At 36.0% G+C, this 16,756-nt stretch overlaps 2 protein-coding genes across 4 annotated transcripts in view; one reads left to right on the top strand and one right to left on the bottom strand.

Moving 5' to 3' along the window:
* Positions 1-1,047: 1,047 nt before the first annotated feature.
* On the bottom strand, positions 1,048-8,048 carry LOC110441696 (proprotein convertase subtilisin/kexin type 5-like). Its single transcript, XM_021484915.1, has 4 exons — positions 7,272-8,048; positions 6,356-6,869; positions 1,617-2,029; positions 1,048-1,568 (listed from the first exon to the last, which is right to left on the bottom strand). The coding sequence occupies exons 1-4, from the start codon at positions 8,024-8,026 to the stop codon at positions 1,208-1,210; spliced, it is 2,043 nt and encodes a 680-aa protein (XP_021340590.1). The 5' UTR covers positions 8,027-8,048; the 3' UTR covers positions 1,048-1,207.
* Positions 8,049-11,370: 3,322 nt separating this feature from the next.
* The window catches only part of LOC110441694, a 22,728-nt gene continuing 17,342 nt past the window's right edge, over positions 11,371-16,756 (top strand). Inside the window, exons 1-2 of one of the 3 annotated variants that reach the window (XM_021484912.1) lie at positions 11,371-11,423; positions 12,776-12,980. Coding sequence is in view for 1 of the 3 variants with exons in the window: in XM_021484914.1 (XP_021340589.1) it covers positions 11,389-11,423; positions 12,776-12,976 (236 nt within the window). In the remaining 2 variants the exon portion in view is untranslated. The remainder of the gene's footprint in view (positions 11,424-12,775; positions 12,981-16,756) is intronic. The other 2 variants (XM_021484911.1, XM_021484914.1) reach the window with 2 other exon arrangements.

The following is a 16,756-nucleotide window of genomic DNA, read 5'->3' on the forward strand; positions in this document are numbered from 1 at the left end:
AGGACAGTCAAAGCTTGATTCAAACAATTAACAGCAAAAATGAGTTAAAAAAGGACAGTTAACGCTAGATTCAAACAATTAACAGCAACCATGAATTAAAAAAGGACAGTCAAATCTTGATTCCAACAATTAACACCAAAAATGAATTAAAAAAACCAGTCAACGCTAGATTCAATAACTTACAGCAATCATTAATTAAAAAAGGACAGTCAAAGCTTGATTCAAACAATTTACAGCAAAAATGAATTAAAAAAGGACAGTTAACACTAGATTTAAACAAGTAACATTAAAAATGAATTAATAAAGGACAGTCAAAGCTTGATTCAAACAATTAACAGCAAAAATGAATTAAAAAAGGACAGTTGACGCTAGATTCAAACAATTTACAGCAACGATGAATTAAAAAAGGACAATTAACGCTAGATTCAAACAATTTACAGCAACGATGAATTAAAAAAGGACAGTCAAAGCTTGATTCCAACAATTATCAGTAAAAATGAATTAAAAAGGACAGTTAACGCTAGCGTCAAACAATTTACACCAAAAATGAATTAAAAAAGGACAGTCAACGCTAGATTCAATAACTTACAGCAATCATAAATTAAAAAAGGACAGTCAAAGCTTGATTCAAACAATTTACAGCAAAAATGAATTAAAAAGGACAGTTAACACTAGATTTAAACAATTAACATTAAAAATGAATTAATAAAGGACAGTCAAAGCTTGATTCAAACAATTTACAGCAAAATGATTTTAAAAAAGGACAATTAACGCTAGAGTCAAACAATTTACAGCAACCATGAATTAAAAAAGGACAGTCAAAGCTAGATTCCAACAATTAACAACAAAAATGAATTCAAAAAGGACAGTTAACGCTAGATTCAAACAATTTACAGCAAAAATTAATTAAACACGAAAGTCACAGCTAGATTCAAATAATTTACAGCAAAAATGAATTAAAAACGATAGTCAAATCTAGATTCAAACACTTATATGAAAAATGAATTAAATACAATAGAAACAATCATATAATATATGTGTCTTGACATTAGTCGCCAGTATCTATTTGCGATGTATCGTGCTTTTTACTTGGACGAATCAACCACAATCTCTGTTGACGGTGTATCGTGTTTGTACCTTGACGAATCGTCCACAGCACATTTTGGAGTTGTATCGTGTATGTTCTTTGACCAATCGTTCATATGTTCTAATGGCTGTGTGTCTTGCTATACTTTGATGAATCGTTCTCAGCAGGTTGTGGCTGTATATCATGTTTGTAACTTGACGAATCGTCCACAATCGCTATTTGCGGTGTATCGTGTTTGTACCTACACGAATCGTCCACAAGATCCATTGGCGGTGTATCGTGTGTGTACCTTGACGAATCGTACTCAGCACTTTTTGACTGTGTATTGTGTTCGTACCTTGACAAATCGCTCACAGTATCTGTTGTTTTTGTAAAGTGTTTGTACACTGACGAATCGTTCACAATCTCTTTAGGCTGTGTATCGTGTTTGTAACTTGACGAATCGTCCACAATCTCTATTTGCGGTGTATCGTGTTTGTACCTTGACGAATCGTCCACAAAATCCATTGGATGTGTATAGTGTTTGTACATTGACGAATCGTCCACAATCTCTTTAGGCTGTGTATCGTGTTTGTACATTGATGAATCGTCCACAATCTCTTTAGGCTGTGTATAGTGTTTGTACATTGACGAATCGTCCGCAATCTCTTTAGGCTGTGTATCGTGTTTGCACATTAAAGAATGATCCATAGCAAATCTTCTCGATGTATCGTGTATATTCCTTGACGAATCGTGCGTATGCTCTATTGGCTGTGTATCATGTTTGTAAATTGACGAATCGTCCATTGTTTGTATTGTCGGAGTATTTTGTCGGTACCCTGGAGAATTGTTATACATTTCTAAAGTCGAAGCATCGCATTCGTGCCCTACTGCATCGTCCGTAGCGTCTATCTCCAAAGTAAGACATCCGTCATCTGTATCTGCTTGTTCAACATTGTTTTTCTGAAACAGATGTAATTTATTGTTGTAATGAGACTCTTACACACAACTGTTTGTGATCACAGGTATCTTAGAATTTGTTACAACCTTATTTGACCTAAACTATAGTGTTAAGGGTAATACTACACGTTTTAGAAGTTTAGATTAACAATGCCACTTCCCATTGATGATATATACGAGAAGAGGAGGAAGGCTCTCGATGTCGAAAAATCGACCCAACCAAACTTTCTTGCATCAAAAATCAAATTTCTCATTGTTGTACAAAAACATGCTTGATACCGTTGGAAAGATTGATAATGTGTCTTTTACAAACCTCATATATGCACCCAAAATTCTCTTTCCGGAGACATGAGCACCGTTTCCTTCAAAAACACACGGCATTTCCAAGTTTTAAAGTGTTTTTCAGTTAAAGAGACTCCTTTTCCATCTATATTTATGAGGTTCACATGTGGCGAGATTGGCTGGTTATTTTTGGGATGAAATAGCTGCGCTGTTCGGAATATATCGTGACTTATAGTTGGCGCTTTTCACACACGTGAGGATTCACAAATGACAGGGAAATTTGTAAATATATTTATAGAAACTAAAAGTTTTATTTCAAGATTGACCAGAATCGAACATGGAAAAAAGAAAGCACACGCCTCCTCTACAGAACAGTCTCATTCAACCAGACGCTTGATCATTTGTAATTTAAGAGTCTGGTCAAACACGATTCTTTAAAATTACCATCACCGGAAGGCAGTGTTTTTATTTTCGTTTCAGGTAAGTTTTTTTCATGAATTAAAATATTCTATGTAATGTTGCGCCACTCAAATTCTGACTTCAAAAGTGTTTACCTTTGACCAATGAAATCATTTACCAGAATTCTGGTAAGCCGCGTTATGACTTCACCAAACGATAACACTGGGTATGACCAGACTCTCTGTTTGGCGTAGCTTGCGAAGACAACAAGAGTCTGGTTGAGCAAGACTAGGTTTATAGTTGGCGCTATTCACACACTCGAGGATTCACAAATGACAGGAAAATTCATAAATCAGTTTATAAAATATAACAGTTTGATTTCAAGATTGACCATAATCGAACATGACATTGTATACAAAAAAGCACCATCTCTACATTAAAATGCGTAAATGATATATATAACGTTATAATATACAAATAAAACTATAGGGTTTTCATTGGCAATCAGGCTAAATATAAAAATAAACATGTGACATGTAGTCTTCATGAGGCAGACAGAAACATAAAAATGTGCAAGTGCTGAAGGTATGCCGGGAAATCTTACATAGATTTACGAATCTTTACCGAAAGTTGATTTAAAGCCCTAAAACGTGTAGAATTACTCTGAACACGTTAGTGTAGATCCAAATAAAGCTGTAACACATCTCAGGTCCCTGTGTTTGTGATACAATCTTGTGAAATCTAACACTGATATGAATTATATACAAACTTCTAAAGGGGATGTGTCTAAGGTTAGTTATAACAGAACGGTTTCGGTATGACAAAGTTAAGTATCCTTAAAGGTGCGATTAAATAAGTAGGTTTGTAAGTGGCTGTCCCGGTACCGCCTCGCTACTGACAAAAAGTAAGAGCATAAACATAGTCTGGGAGAGTTAAAATGATGGGACTTGCTCGTAGTTGCACGTGTACATTAATAACGTGCATTTATAACTTTTGTCTACTTTTAACTTGTGTTGCAGGGGAACTGTTACAGAATAAATTCGAGCTACAAATCAACGGCCAAGCTGGACTAATAATCCACCAACAGCGTCAGTCCACTTGATTACGTAAATACGAACACCTATTTAAAGTATAAGTTTTAGAAGCAGAAAGGCAAACAACGTAAACATTTCATTCTGGAACATTATACATAAACATACTCCAAAGAATACATTCTCTGTTGCAGTCAAATGTAAATAGACTGTAGTTAACGTTGAATAGGGTTTTAAAGGCACATTGTTCCTTATGTTACATCTACATATATTTCGAAAAAGAATCTGACATACATTTTAATTTGTTAAAACTGAATAGAATAGAAGGACGGAATGGCCATACATGTATGGTGAATACATATTTACTGTTTCATCCGTTGTCAGTATAATGTGACTGGGCGGAATACTGTGCTGGGTGCCTTCGGCAAAGTATTTCAGTGAGATGGTACTGTAATTAGGCAAAAGATCCGCGCTATCACAAGGAGACAACTACACCAACATACCCTGTCTCTGGCACATATACACGCTTTCACAATACACATTGAGGCACGCCCTTAAATGACCTTAGCTGTTAATAAGACGTTAAAAAAATAAAAATAAGCACGCCCTTAAATGACATTAGCTGTAATTATGACGTTAAGCGAAACCAAACTAAACCAATTAAATGTTTAAATAGGCGTTTCCTTACTTTACTTTACTAGTTATAATTTTGTTCTATTTTTAACAGCGAGGATTTATGACTTTACGATAAATTTCTCTTAAATATTGATTCCATTGATTTAATCAAAAACGTAATTTTAGCATACAACACATTAGCTATCATGTTATATATACAGTACAAGCTTTATGATGAATATTGTAAGTGGAAAGCAGAGCTGCAACGGTACATTAACATGACGATACGGTACATATCCCGAAACTATGGTAACGATACGGTACATATCACGATACTGTGGTCACAATCAGTACATATCACGATACATAGAGAAACAGGAGAAGCAAAGATAAAACATATGTTGCGATTTTTTAATGGCAATATTAAAATTGGAAATAGACTAGGTTCAAAATTTGCATGACTTAAAGTTTCAAACAATTCACGTCTTTGGACGTTCATGCCGAGCAAGAGCTGTCACTCGCCATGTTGGAACGGATGGGAGTAGACTTAATTCAGAAACGATAAAATACGAAAAATATCGCGGGTGTATCGTAACCTCCAAAACATATTGTGTATCGTACTATATTCAAAATATCGCGATCTATATTTTCGCACAATATATCGTTGAAGTTCTAGTGGAGAGCTATCTTAAAGCTGATTACATCAAGACTTCGAAGTAGCTGAAATATAGTTCTAATACTCTCGATGTGGGGAGTTGGTAAAACAATTTTAATATTTGTGGCGACTCATACGCTATACGTGTATCTTATCATGAGTCTTAACGGGAGAGCATATACTCAGGGATTATATTATTCATGACTTTGTATGCTAACACATACAGCTATGTTACTATATGTATACATTATGTTCAAAACGAAAGTTCATAGTAAATACTATTATCAGATGAGTCCGTTCAGCAAGAGTAAGCAAGTTAAGAAAAGGTGCTAATTTTCATTTTATAATCTTTCAGACCTGTAAAAAAAGGTAAAAGTATCATATACTTACTTTAATTTTACACCTACAAAATGTGTTCCTTCTGAACAGCAAATATGCTACAAATAGGCAGGTTATGCCGATTACAGCCAGAACAGTAATGAGAAGAATATAACCAAGTGAAATCGGACGACAGGTGTTTTTTGGTAATGCAGGATACGTTCCACTTGGGCATTGTGTGACACACTTTGAGTCGTAGACATATAATCCTTCAGAAATATCACATTCTGGTTCGGTTACACATGTGTTTTCTGGATATGCAGGATACGTTCCACTAGGGCATTGTATGACACACATTGATTCGTAGGCATATAGTCCTTCAGAGCTATCACATTCGTATACACATGTATTTTTCCCGGAAAGAAACTGAAACGAGGGACACGTTTTAAGACATTCGTCGTCTGCTTTAATGGGATCCGATGCTGGACATTCCTTGACACACGTTTTGTTAGATTTTAACAAAAGATAGGAAAGGGGACAATCATTCACACAAAATTTGTCAAGTGTAAGCTTTGGACAGGTTGCATAACATGTGGAATCTCTGTCAAATGAATAACTCGGTTTTACTGTGTAGGGATGTGTATCTGGGCAGCTCTCGACACACTGGTTTCCTGCAGCGAATTTCGGACACTTCTGTGTGCATTGTACATCTTCTAAAACGAACTCGTTTTCCTGACAGACTTTTCGACAGATTGTTCCGCGTGAAGACTTCTCTATATATCTGTATTCATTCGGACATCCGATAATGTCTTCACATACATTGTTGACAATAAACTTGCCAGTACAGGCCTGTGTGCATTTGTTGTTTTCTCGGAGAAATGGATATATACATTCCTGTACACATGTATGACCTTGATAGGAAGGTGATGTCATATTGAACGGTTTTGGACATTTTTCAACACAAGTTTTGTTCATAACAAAAGGAATACTTGCAGGACAAGATATGAGACATGTGTGGTTAAGTTCAACCAGAGGGGGTTTGCATGCTGCCAAGCATCGGTAATTCTGTTGTTCGTGAAACACGTGTGTTGCTGGACATTTCGGAACACAAGTTTGTCCTAATACAAAGGGGGTTTCAGGGGGACAAACATCCACACAACTAGTGCTATCGAAAATATTTCTGTCACATGATGACTTACATTTGTAAGCAAAATTATTACCGTTCGTTCTAAATCGATAACGAAATCTTCTATGTTTAGGACATTGCTCTAAACACGTGCGGTTCGGCCAATAAGAAGCTAAGGATTCTGGACACTGGTCATAACAATTATTCCCTCTTGTGAAGGTTGTCCCTGGGCACTTATCTACACACACGATTATATAATTCCCGTTGTCGTCCTCCTTTTTATATATCAATGATTTATCTAAGGGACATTTTTCGATGCAATCTGATCCATATAAAACAGTTGCATTGGGACACCTTTTTACACATGTCATGTTATATAAAAACCTCCCCGCCGGACTTTTGCTGCTGTCAGGGCATCTATCGACACAAGTTAATGAATTTGGATACGTTGCAAAATACGGATGTGACGATGGACACGCCTCTCTACACAAACCATCGTATACATATTTAGCATGTTCCGGACACGAGTCTCGACATGTGTTATTATAACCTACTAAGAACCGAGGACAATGTGCAAGACACTCATCGTTATAAACAAAGTTATATGGCGATGGGCAGTTTTCAACACATGTAGAATTATGAGAGAGTAAGTGTGCTGAACATTTGCATTTACTTCCATATAGCAAAACCGGAGGACTAATGCTATCACTACAGGACGCCACACAGTAGTGATACCAGTAGTAATATAATGTTCGTCCACTTTTATCAAAAGGATGAGTGAGTGGACAAACCGTTAAGCATGTTTGATTGAAGGTATACAAGGCCTGTTTAGGACAGGAAGAGAAACATGAATTATTCCAAATCAGTAAATTATTAATCGAACAATTAGTATTGCATTTCCCGTGAGCCATAAATTTGTGTGTTTCTGGGCATCTCTTTACACAATACGTATTGAAAATGTAATGTCCCTTACTGCAGCGTGAAACACATGTCCCAGATTCATTCAATAAATGTATGGGACATTGAGAGAGACATTCTTGATTTACTACCAACGGACTAGATTTGGGACATTCAGAGACGCACGTTCTGTTAAAAACTAATTTGTCGCCCGGACACTCCGCAGTACAACGATTGTCGTTCAAATTTTCCTCAATTCGGCATTGTGAGACACAGGAATATGGTGATGTACTGCCCTCTAACAGTCTGTGGCTGGTAGGACAGCGGTCAACACAGGTTGAATTAAACACATACATATGCTTCTCGCAGGTTTTTACACACGAAATACCATCGGAAAACATGTCATCGGGGCAGTTTGTAATACAAATCGGAATTTTAAATTGTTGGACTCTTTTGTTCAATACATAGATAATTGGGGCCGAGTCTGGACACGTTCTAACACACGTTCTGTTCCAAAGAAAGTCAAATCCCTCCGGACACTGTAGCTTACACAAATGCCGATCAACGAAAGTAAAATCCGGGCAGGAATCCAAGCAAAATTTTGTATTTAAAGCCTCGAATTCGAAAGGCGCTTGTTTTGGGCATGATGGTGTACACGTCTTATGATACCGAAACATGTTGCCTGGGCAGTCGCGGACACAAACGTTGCCATAAAGTATATTATATGTTGAACATTTTGAAACACAAATACCCGATTCATGGTAGGGAGAGTCTCGGGGGCATTCGTTCACACATGATTTGTTGTACACCATCGATGTCGTATTAGAACAATGGTAGACGCATGAGAAATCCTCACTAACCATTTCATGTGGACAATCTGACAAACAATGATATTCAAAGCAAAACGGTCTCTCTTTCGGACAAATTCCTTTTTGGCATCGCAAGACTGCTGTTTTTCCTGGTTTTGTTGCAGCTGATTGAGGGATAGTATGATTCCTATTACACGTGTAATTTAAACCCACAGGACAGTAGTCCAAACATAAATCGGACACTATATACGGTGCATTAGGAGGGCAGTTGTCAGTGCAATTGGAGGAAAATTCGACTTGGTAGGAACCCGATGGACATTCCACATAATTGTTCCCTTTGTAGTGTACCAGTACCTCCCCTCTGACGATACAAATCTGTAATCAACAAAGAAATGATCTATACAAAAATGGTTATGTCATCTCTGAACCAAACAAAGATACCAATACTAGTTTGATGTTAGTTCATATGTAGGATTCTAAATAATAATGGAGACTGTATTGTGTTGTTAATGTCACTTATTAATGACGTATCAATCAAGGTCAATTTTGATCAAACATTACAATACTTAAAGATGTACTAAGTACTATAAATGCTTATCTTAACATAAAGCTACAACAGCAAAGATGGAGTAAAAAATGGCCATCTCACAATATAAACATGTTTAACAAGCATGGAGAACTCAAAAATAATGAATACAAAAACATAACTGTCCGACACTCCAGCCCTGTACCAAATTATTTCATAACTTCACTTGTGTTTACATGAAACTGTATATACAAACCCTTACAACCGTATTAGTTACCATGACAAATAAGTAAAACATTACAGCCTGACAAACAATTATTTATTTGTACGCCCACCTTGTATACAAAATTGATTCAAATTTGGTAAAAATATCTTGATACCAACGGAGGAAGAAGGAAATTAAAGCTATTCCTCTATATTCCTTTTTGGGCCACCGCCTCTCTAGCCAAAGGGGCGCGTAACCCACCGTTTATGCTTCCCCTTCACCCAAGGATGCGTCATATCAAAATTGGACAAAATTCTGTCATTCCTACAGAAGAAGAAGGATTTTGAAGTATTTGCTATGTTTCCCCTATTGGGCCCCGCTCCTCAGCCCCAAGAGGCTACACTAAGTGTTTATACAAAATTGAGTCCCCTTTGCCCAAGGATGCTCCAGACCAAATTAGGATGAAATCCCTTAAACCTATCCCTACGGTAGAAGAAGGATTTTAAAGGTTTTACCCCTATTTCCCCTATTGGGCCCCGTCCCATCGCCCCCAAGGGACGACATCCACCATTTATACAAATTCGTGCCCCATTTGCAAAAAGATGCTTCATGCTAAATTAGGATAAAATCCCTTAATCCCTACGGTAGAAGAAGGATTTTTTTAAGGTTTTACCTCTATTTCCCCTATTGGGCGTCGCCCCACTGCCCCCGGGGGCCACATCCACCATTTATACAACATTGAGTCACCTTTTGCCCAAGGATGCTTCATACTAAATTAGGAAAAAATCCCTTAATCCCTACGATAGAAACAGGATTTTAAAGGTTTTACCTCTATATCCCCTATTGGGCCCCGCCCCTCTGCCCTCAAGGGGGGCCTAACCCATCATTTATTTAATATTGAGTCCCCTTTGCCGAGGGATGCTTCATACTAAATTAGGATTAAATCCCTAAAATCCCTTAATCCCTACGGTAGAAGAAGGAAATTCCTGAAAATTTTTGTCCGGACAACTCCTTCTAAAGCTATGGATCGATTTCAACAAAACTTTCCAGATATGATAACAACCACCTGAAGTGGTGCATCCAGGTATTTAATTTTTCATTATACCTCTTTTTAACAAAGTTATGGCCCTTAGTTTAAAAATGTTTGCCGGCACAACTTCTCTAAAACTACTGGACCAATTTCAATGAAAGTGTCCAGATATGATAACAACAACCTGATGTTGTGCATCCAGGTATTTTTTCAACCTTTTTTTTATGGAGTTATGGCTCTTCGTTGAAAAATGCTTGTCCTGACAACTTCTCTAATTCTACTTGGCCATTTTTCAAAGAAAGTTTTCAGATATGGTATCTGCCCCCTGAGATTGTGCTTCTAAGATGTACTTTTTCATTCTGACCCTTTTAAAAGGAGTTATGGCCCTTTGTTAAAAAAACTGCCTCCTTATCTACTAGGCCTATTTCAAATAAAAGTTTACAGATATGGTAATTACCCCCCAGATGTCGTGTATAAGGGTATTTTCCTTTCATTTCGACCCTTTTGAAGGAATTATGGCCCTTTGTTAAAAATCTTTGTCCTCACATCTGTTCTTTCCCTACTAGGACAATTTCAGCAAAACCCGTTCATATAGATTAACAAGATTTGGTTTGGAAGTATATTTTGGCACTGAAATATGTCATGGTGTTAACTGTCATAGTGTCTTTCGACATTGTATCTCCTGATATAGTGTCTTTCGTAATGGTGTCTCCTGACATGGTGTATCTCGTCATGATGTCTTCCGCAATAGGGTCTCCTAACATGATGTCTTCCGTCATAGTATTTTCTGACAGGAGACACAATGACGGAAGACACCATTACGGAGGACACAATTACTGGAAACATTATGTCAAAAGATATCATGACGAGACTCGCTATTTTTGAAGATACCATGACGGAAGACACCATGACGGAAGACAAAATGACGGAAGACAAAATAAAGAAAGATATCATGACAAAAGACACACTGAGGGAAGTCACAATGACGGATGACAACATGATGGGAGAAACCTTGGAGAAAGACACAACAAGAGAAAACACCATGATGGAGACACAATGACGGTAGTCACTATGACAGAAGACAACATAACGGCCATATCAAAACTGTAAACACCATGACGTAAGACAACGACATGGTATCTCCTAACATGGTGTCTTCCATTAAAGTTAGTCACGTCATGAAATTTTCCAACATGATGTTGTCCGTTTCTCCTGTAATAATGTCTCCTGCCATGGTATCTCCCGTACGCGTCATGATGTCTCCTTTAATGGCGTCTCCCGTCGTGATGCAATTGGTAATATTATACCCGAACGGCTCTTCATCGGTTATGTCTGAACTGCGAATTGTCAAGTTGACAATAAAAAATATGCATGAATACACCTGTATTTTGTTGACGCCTCGATAGACATGGCTATTTAACTGTGCACCCTTTGTCATAACAGAACGTCTGCACTCGTGTATTAGTTTAATGAAGGAAGGAGTCGCTCGACTTCATATTTTAAGGTAAGAATATATGTTTACAAATGTCGTGTTGATCGGAACAAAAACACAAAATCAATAGTTAATATTTGTGTGTGTACAGAATGTGATAAATTGTTATATATATGACGATAAGCATCTTCTTACCTGTGTAACAATGGTCGAAAACATTACAACAAACACTCGAAGCTGGTGTCTATCCATGGTGTCACATAGGGTATGTGTGTTGAGCTGTGCATTAGCTCACTTCCTGTGTCTAAATATATCAAATCAGTCACGTACCGACGGGTGCTTTGTTTTCTTGTAAATTATAAGAGTCAAGGGACAAAATATATACGGGATGTATACAAAATTACAGGGAAACATCGATTTAGGTTTCATTGTGAATTAAATATAAAAAAACAGTAAATAAAAGTACACTGAAATAATATGATGTTCATGCAAATAATCACCAAGTCTTCAGGAAAACCTTCTTGAAGTAATATCAGTGAAGAACATATTCAAAATCAAAATTTGGAACCCTGAGCTGTATTTCTCCGGCAGCATTTCATGACGAGGTGCATTTAATGTCTTCCAAATTGTGTATCGGGAGGTAGATTTTAGCACTCCTTTAGATGAGATAAATATTGGTCGTGGCAGTCAAGCATGAAGACACCGTAACAAGACCAATACATGTGTGTGGTATGCACGAAACATTCCCACACATACAACCGCGCTAGATGAATATTCAGCGAAAAACATAACTCTTCCTGTAATGAATACTAGCTATTTTGATAAATATTTCTAGAGAATGTGTGTGCATTGTGTACATCAATGCTAGTACTGTACTGTAGACATATGGGAATTCCTCAAAGCGAAATTGCATGCACCATTACAAACTTAAAATGTATTGCGTTAAAATGTCTTAACATCATATTGAAATGTAACGACATATTTATGCTTGAACTAACTGTACGTTTTAGAACTTATAGATGTGCAGGATATATGTATACTACTGTATTCACAAGAAATACGAAGTAAGGAAACATGTAGTTTGAGAAAGTCGAAACAGAAAACCAAATAACTTCACATTTATACTGCACCACATTGTCATTTCGTCCATTCAGAAACATTTATTATTAGTATGTCAAGGATCCTATAGAACCTATCATGACATATATGTTCCACTTTGGTGGCGCATTGAGTATATAATGTTGTCAGGTAGAGTGGTATTCTTCTAACAAACCAACACTTGAATCATACCATTCCAAAAGGGTAATCAATACAAATTTGTATTCTCCCTGTTTGATAGTTAACGACTTGGAATTGATCCGTTTTCCACTACATGTTATAAATGTCTTGTCAGCTTTAATACGCCATGCACTTTTGTTTTCAAGAACAATGTCTGATGACGAAATCGTTCCATTATTACACGAAGAAAACATTGAACCTGCAAGCAATGTTTGTCAACCAAGTCCAATAAGGCCTCAGAGAAGTTTACCGCCCGGAAAAACGCACCATATCTTTATATCTTACTCGTCACACGATCAACCTTATGTACTACGTCTGAAAAACGTTTTGGAAGGATTGGGTTTCAAGTGAGTATGTACAATGTACATGAATTTGAAGTGATATAATCCTGCTATATTACACTCATTAGTGATTACGCAATATTAAATAAGCTGCGAATATTTTCCCGTGTTCAAAATATCCTTAAGTTTACACAAATGTGATTGAGTTTACCAGTTTACTGTTGAAACATGCAGACAATTAAATAAAAAAAACCCTACACTGATGATAAAACGGAAAGGCGTTGGGGCCAAATAAAATCATTCAATTTCGTTGTTTTATTGGACCAAGCTCGAAATTTCAACTTGTTTACTCGGAAGTTCGAGTTAGAATTCAACGTTATCATCTCGAAATTTTGAGTAATTAAGTCGAAATTTCGAGTTATAAATAACGTTATTATTTCCTTTACTTGGCCCTACTGCTCTTCCGTATATCATTAATTGAACAAATCGATATTCCGATAAACAGGCTTTATTGTACAGTACAAAAGCTCATTTGTATTGAACCCTAACTGTAACGTGCTTTTGTAACTTACCTGTAGACCGGGTGTACCTATGCGGAACTACCGTCATCGAGTTTTGGGTGGTATCATATTTCATTTAAACCAATCTATAGCATTGCTAAATTGCTATTGTCAAATTGATTAGATAACAGGCTCAGCCTGAATAAAATATCACATGATTGGCCAAAACAATTGCCAAACATATTATCACAGTATTGATTCATTGAGATTAAATTTACTTTGAAATAAAAAATAATATACAAAGTAACAGTGTAAGAAAGCAAGGGAGGTAATTTCAATATAGCAACATGTGGGGATGATATCATACTACAACACTCATACAACACCCAAATTATTTACTCTCTTTTCTGACATGTTTATATTGTATGTCAATAAACATAGCATAGTAGGAGGGATTTTACCAAAAGCCTACGTGTATACTATGTATATATGCATGTAACACAAGTTGGGTTTTACGAAAATAATAGGACTAACTACCAAACCCAACAACCTTCTCATCTATCGTTAGCCATCTTTCAGGAAACGAAATAGTTGTAAAACATTTTATTTTTTTTTATTTTTTTTTATTTTTTATTTATTAGGCTTTCTATATCGTACATTAATTGAAACCTTTTAGTTTTTCCGAAGAAAACCTGAACATGACCTATTGTCAGTATCTCTTTTTAATCGAATCGAATAAAAAAAAAGTTGAATGCATGTCTAGATAAAAGATAACAGTTGCTGTGCGCCTAATATTTAAAAAAAAAGTATGCAAAAAGTATCTCCCTCCCGCTCAATTCGACCGCCATTTCATGAGATTTGGTTAAGATACATATAAATACAACTCAGTAAGATTATTGATGGTTCTAATGTGTATTTTTGCACAAAATACAAATATTCGTTGACAAAATTAAGTCAAAATACTACAAGATCACAGTGACCTTCTTATCAACAATGTGCTTTTTTGTCGGCCATTTTTATTATTTGCAGCCTTACTGTTACACAATACATCACAAATATAAAAAAAAACTTTCAAAAAATAACATTTAGATTTGTCGAAAAGATGCCATTTGTGATTTTTTTACCCCAATTTACCCCCTCATATCTCAGAATGCTCTCCAAGCTGACCTTGATTTAATGTCATATATTGACGTCATAATTCTAAGGTATGTTTATACAAAATAAAGTAAAACTTATCGGTGATAGCCACCGGAAGGCTCAAATTGGCACCCTTCTTTATATCCAAGATACATGCCCATTCACGTAATTAGCAAGGCCATTCGTGAGAGCTTGGTCTGCCTGTATTGGGTTTCTGTCAATTATTAAACACAAAGAACTGTCATCTGCAAAAAGCTTAATGTTAATAGAAAGACTAAAATTAAAACAATGTATCAAGAATGGAAAGGCGAAACAGAATTGGGCCAGAATTAGACCCCTGGGGTACCCAAGCAATTATAACACTAAACTGAGACTAATACCATTCAGTGCTAATTCTTTGCAATCTATCTGCTAAATTACTTTCAAACCAGAGCAGTGAGTTCCACCAATGGCTTATGTTCTGAGCTTATGTATAGGACCTTTAGGCCAAACACTGTCAACCGCTTAACAGAAATCACACAATATGAATCTATTTTTTTCCCCCTGGTCAATATTGCTAAATATTTCATTATATATAATAAGCAAGAGTCCTCCAAAATACAATTTTCGATGATTTTGCTAAAACATGAAGTTATTGTAAAGTACTGTATCAAGTGTGAGATAAAACCTACATTCGTTATCTTTTCAAGTGTGAGGTTAAATCTACATTCGTTATCTTATCAAGTGTGAGGTATAATCTACATTCGTCATCTTATCAAGTGTGAGGTATAATCTCCATTCGTTATCTTATCAAGTGTGAGGTATACTCTACATTCGTTATCTTATCAAGTGTGAGTATAATCTACATTCGTTATCTTATCAAGTGTGATGTATACTCTACATTCGTTATCTTATCAAGTGTGAGTATAATCTACATTCGTTGTCTTATCAAGTGTAAGGTATAATCTACATTCGTTATCTTATCAAGTGTGAGTATAATCTACATTCGTTATCTTATCAAGTGTAAGGTTTAATCTACATTCGTTATCTTATCAAGTGTGAGGTATAATCTACATTCGTTATCCTATCAAGTGTGAGGTATAATCTACATTCGTTATCTTGTCAAGTGTGAGGTATAATCTACATTCGTTATCTTATCAAGGGTAAGGTATAATCTACATTCGTTGTCTTATCAAGTGTAATTATCTTATCAAGTGTGAGTATAATCTACATTCGTTATCTTATCAAGTGTAAGGTATAATCTACATTCGTTGTCTTATCAAATGTGAGGTATAATCTACATTCGTCATCTTATCAAGTGTGGGGTATAATCTTCATCCTTTATCTTATCAAGTGTGAGTATAATCTACATTCGTTGTCTTATCAAGTGTAAGGTATAATCTACATTCGTTATCATATCAAGTGTGAGGTATAATCTACATTCGTTGTCTTATCAAGTGGGAGGTATAATCTACATTCGTCATCTTATCAAGTGTGAGGTATAATCTACATTCGTCATCTTATCAAGTGTGGGGTATAATCTTCATCCTTTATCTTATCAAGTGTGAGTATAATCTACATTCGTTATCTTATCAAGTGTAAGGTTTAATCTACATTCGTTATCTTATCAAGTGTAAGGTATAATCTACATTCGTTATCTTATCAAGTGTAAGGTATAATCTACATTCGTTATCATATCAAGTGTGAGGTATAATCTACATTCGTTGTCTTATCAAGTGTAAGGTATACTCTACATTCGTTGTCTTATCAAGTGTAAGGTTTAATCTACATTTGTCATCTTATCAAGTGTAAGGTATAATCTACATTCGTTATCCTATCAAGGGTGAGGTATAATCTACATTCGTTGTCTTATCAAGTGTGAGGTATAATCTACATTCGTCATCTTATCAAGTGTGAGGTATAATCTACATTCGTTATCCTATCAAGGGTGAGGTATAATCTACATTCGTTATCTTATCAAGTGTGAGGTATAATCTACATTCGTTGTCTTATCAAATTTGAGGTGTTATCTACATTCGTTGTCTTATCAAGTGTGAGGTGTAATCTACATTCGTTGTCTTATCAAGTGTGAGGTGTACTCTACATTCGTTATCTTATCAAGTGTAAGGTATACTCTACATTCGTTATCTTATCAAGTGTAAGGTATAATCTACATTCGTTGTCTTATCAAGTGTAAGGTATAATCTACATTCGTTGTCTTATCAAGTGT

The sequence above is a fragment of the Mizuhopecten yessoensis genome, unplaced genomic scaffold (assembly GCF_002113885.1).
Source record: "Mizuhopecten yessoensis strain PY_sf001 unplaced genomic scaffold, ASM211388v2 scaffold716099, whole genome shotgun sequence".
Classification (NCBI taxonomy): Eukaryota; Metazoa; Mollusca; class Bivalvia; order Pectinida; family Pectinidae; genus Mizuhopecten; species Mizuhopecten yessoensis.